This window comes from Dipteris shenzhenensis, chromosome 13 (genome assembly GCF_047967505.1).
Source record: "Dipteris shenzhenensis isolate YYH24624 ecotype China chromosome 13, Dip_SZ_1.0, whole genome shotgun sequence".
NCBI classification, from domain to species: domain Eukaryota; kingdom Viridiplantae; phylum Streptophyta; class Polypodiopsida; order Gleicheniales; family Dipteridaceae; genus Dipteris; species Dipteris shenzhenensis.
The window spans coordinates 33,645,195-33,647,631 of NC_141608.1; the positions used below are offsets into that span (position 1 = coordinate 33,645,195).

General features: G+C 48.6%; 1 protein-coding gene across 1 annotated transcript; it reads left to right on the forward strand.

Moving 5' to 3' along the window:
• Window positions 1–1,038: 1,038 nt before the first annotated feature.
• LOC147895322 (putative L-type lectin-domain containing receptor kinase S.5) lies at window positions 1,039–2,106 on the forward strand. The gene has a single exon (XM_087383453.1). The coding sequence runs from the start codon at window positions 1,039–1,041 to the stop codon at window positions 2,104–2,106; it is 1,068 nt and encodes a 355-aa protein (XP_087239579.1).
• The last annotated feature ends 331 nt before the right edge of the window (window positions 2,107–2,437 follow it).

Below are 2,437 nucleotides of genomic sequence, written 5' to 3' on the forward strand. Positions count from 1 at the left end.
TAGTGGATATAGTGTGTGGTTAGTTGGGGACGCCTGACTAGCTTGTGTTTTGCCATGCTAGATGGTCGGTATTGTGGGTGATTCCATGTTAATACTGAAGTCGCTAGTGTTATTGGTGTTGTGCTTGATTATTGTGCTTTGAGCGCGGTTATGTTGGGATCGGTTGATTCGGTGATTCGTTCAATCGGTTGTTAATAACTAATGTAATTGGCAGCTTGAGTACAGGTGATGGAACTCATAGCGAGCATTGGAGTTAGTGCGAGGGTACCGATCAAGGTGTTGCATAGCGCATTATATATGGCCATGGGCCAATTTTGTATTTACTTTATTATTGCAAGTTTGAGCAATATATTTTGTAGTGGACATAATTCATTTTTGGGCCCTAAGATGGCTATGTAAAGCAAATCCCTCATTTTGGAAGAGAGGGATAATTTTGGCTCCTTGGTGCTTTTATGAAATATCATAAATACTCTAGATGAGGAAGCGTGAGCCACTCATCTAGGGGGGAGAGATTGTACCCAGTCTGCTGTCGCTTTCGTGGTGTGATTGTGTTCTTCTTCTCCAATTGATTAAGTGGTGAATTTGTGGGTGAAAGAAATACCTCTTGGTTTCAGTGGTATGAGAGCGTAGATTACGCTCTTGTGCACCAAGAAAAGAAAAGAAAGCCTGAAGCTCCCTCGTGTGGATTCCAAAAAGAAAACGAAAGAGACACCTTGGAAAGAGAAGTTTTGTGGAGGATTCAAGAGGAAGTGTACATAATCGGAGCTCATGAATCGTGGAAAAAAAAAATGAAAGGAAGATTGGGCTGCCCCGGTCTTGTGGTGGATGAAAGCGACAGAATGGTAGTTACGTGCAATCCAGCGAGAAGCTCACATTTCCGCGCAATTTCGACGTAGATCAGTGGCTAGTCTACGGTTGGTCTTTAAAAGAAGAGACCCCATCACAGTGGGGCAGCAATTGTCCTTGTTCTATCCTCGATTCCTCAATCGCTTGCCTGCGTGCTCCACTAGCATACTTGCACCTGATTCTCACGTTGCCATGGGCAATCTCTGCTGGAGCAGAGCGCCTGATTCCGGCACTCCCCTCCCTACCCCTTCCGAACGCATCAGCCGCAGACCGTCGTCCATTAAAGCACACGATTACGGACCCAGTATTTTCACCTATGAGGAACTCAGCAGCGCAACCAATGCCTTCCGTGAGCCCCTCGGTCGAGGCGGGTCTGGTAATGTTTACAAGGGCGTTCTTCTTGAAGGTCCACTAAAAGGACGCCATGTCGCTGTGAAACGGATTATTGATATATCGGATCACGGACTCAAACAATTTGAAGCAGAGGTGGACACTATCAGCCGAACTAGACACGTGAACCTGGTGCGATTGCAAGGATGGTGCTCCGAAGGTGAAAGGTTACTCCTTGTGTATGATTACATGACCAACGGCAGTCTGGACCGCTTCCTCTTCAACGAAGACCTTGGGCGAGATCTTACTTGGAGTCGGAGATTCACCATCGTTTGCGGGTTGGGATCGGCTCTGAAGTACCTTCACGACGAGAATGACAAGGTGATCCTACACCGAGACTTGAAAGCCAGCAACGTCATGCTGGATGAGCAGTTCCGCGCCAAACTGGGCGACTTTGGGCTAGCGAGGCAGGTAGATCACGGAAGGTTGGGGCACACGACGACTCTAATGGGAACATGCGGTTACATGGCGCCGGAGCTGTACGAATCTAGGAGGGCGACGACGCAGTCGGACGTGTATAGCTTTGGGTTAGTCCTGTTGGAGGTTACGTGCGGCAAGAGACAATTGGAACTAGGACCAAATGCAGGATGGACGCTCGTGGACTCGGTGTGGAGACTGTATGGAGACGGAAGGCTACTGGACGCAGCAGACCGGAGGCTGCGGGGCTTGTTCGACAGAGAGGAGATGAAGCGGGTGCTGATGGTGGGCTTGGCTTGCTTGCATCCTGATCCCACAGCTCGACCTCCAATCCAAACAGCTCTTATCGCCCTCCAAGGGCACACGATGCTTCCTGAGGTGCCACTCGCCAGGCCCCTTCAACCCAGGCTTGGGTTCGACCTGCTCTCTCCCACCCACGAGCTCGAGTCTTGAACACACCATCTGATGAGAACTTTCTTGACGATAGCCCGGTAGTTTGTCTTCGTTCTTGCAAATGTCTTGATGAGTCATCCACGATCGCTCACCTAATAAGTAGTGCATATGCACACCGATCGGGAATGTAAAGGCACATGTAGTCGCCGATTGAGTATTTAATGAATAGCACTAGGGACAGAGATATTAAGCAGAAATCTCGCATAAGCAGAGCGTGATCAGGGCCTATAAGATCACACTGTTTGTAACGATCAATCCGCTACAATATACAGTTCGGTTGTTGTGGTATTCTCTCGTGCAATTCTGTAATATTGATCTTTCAATCCACTAC

Excerpts from the sequence above, each read along its gene's own strand:
- LOC147895322 (XM_087383453.1), top strand. The coding sequence starts at position 1,039 with ATGGGCAATCTCTGCTGGAGCAGAGCGCCTGATTCCGGCACTCCCCTC.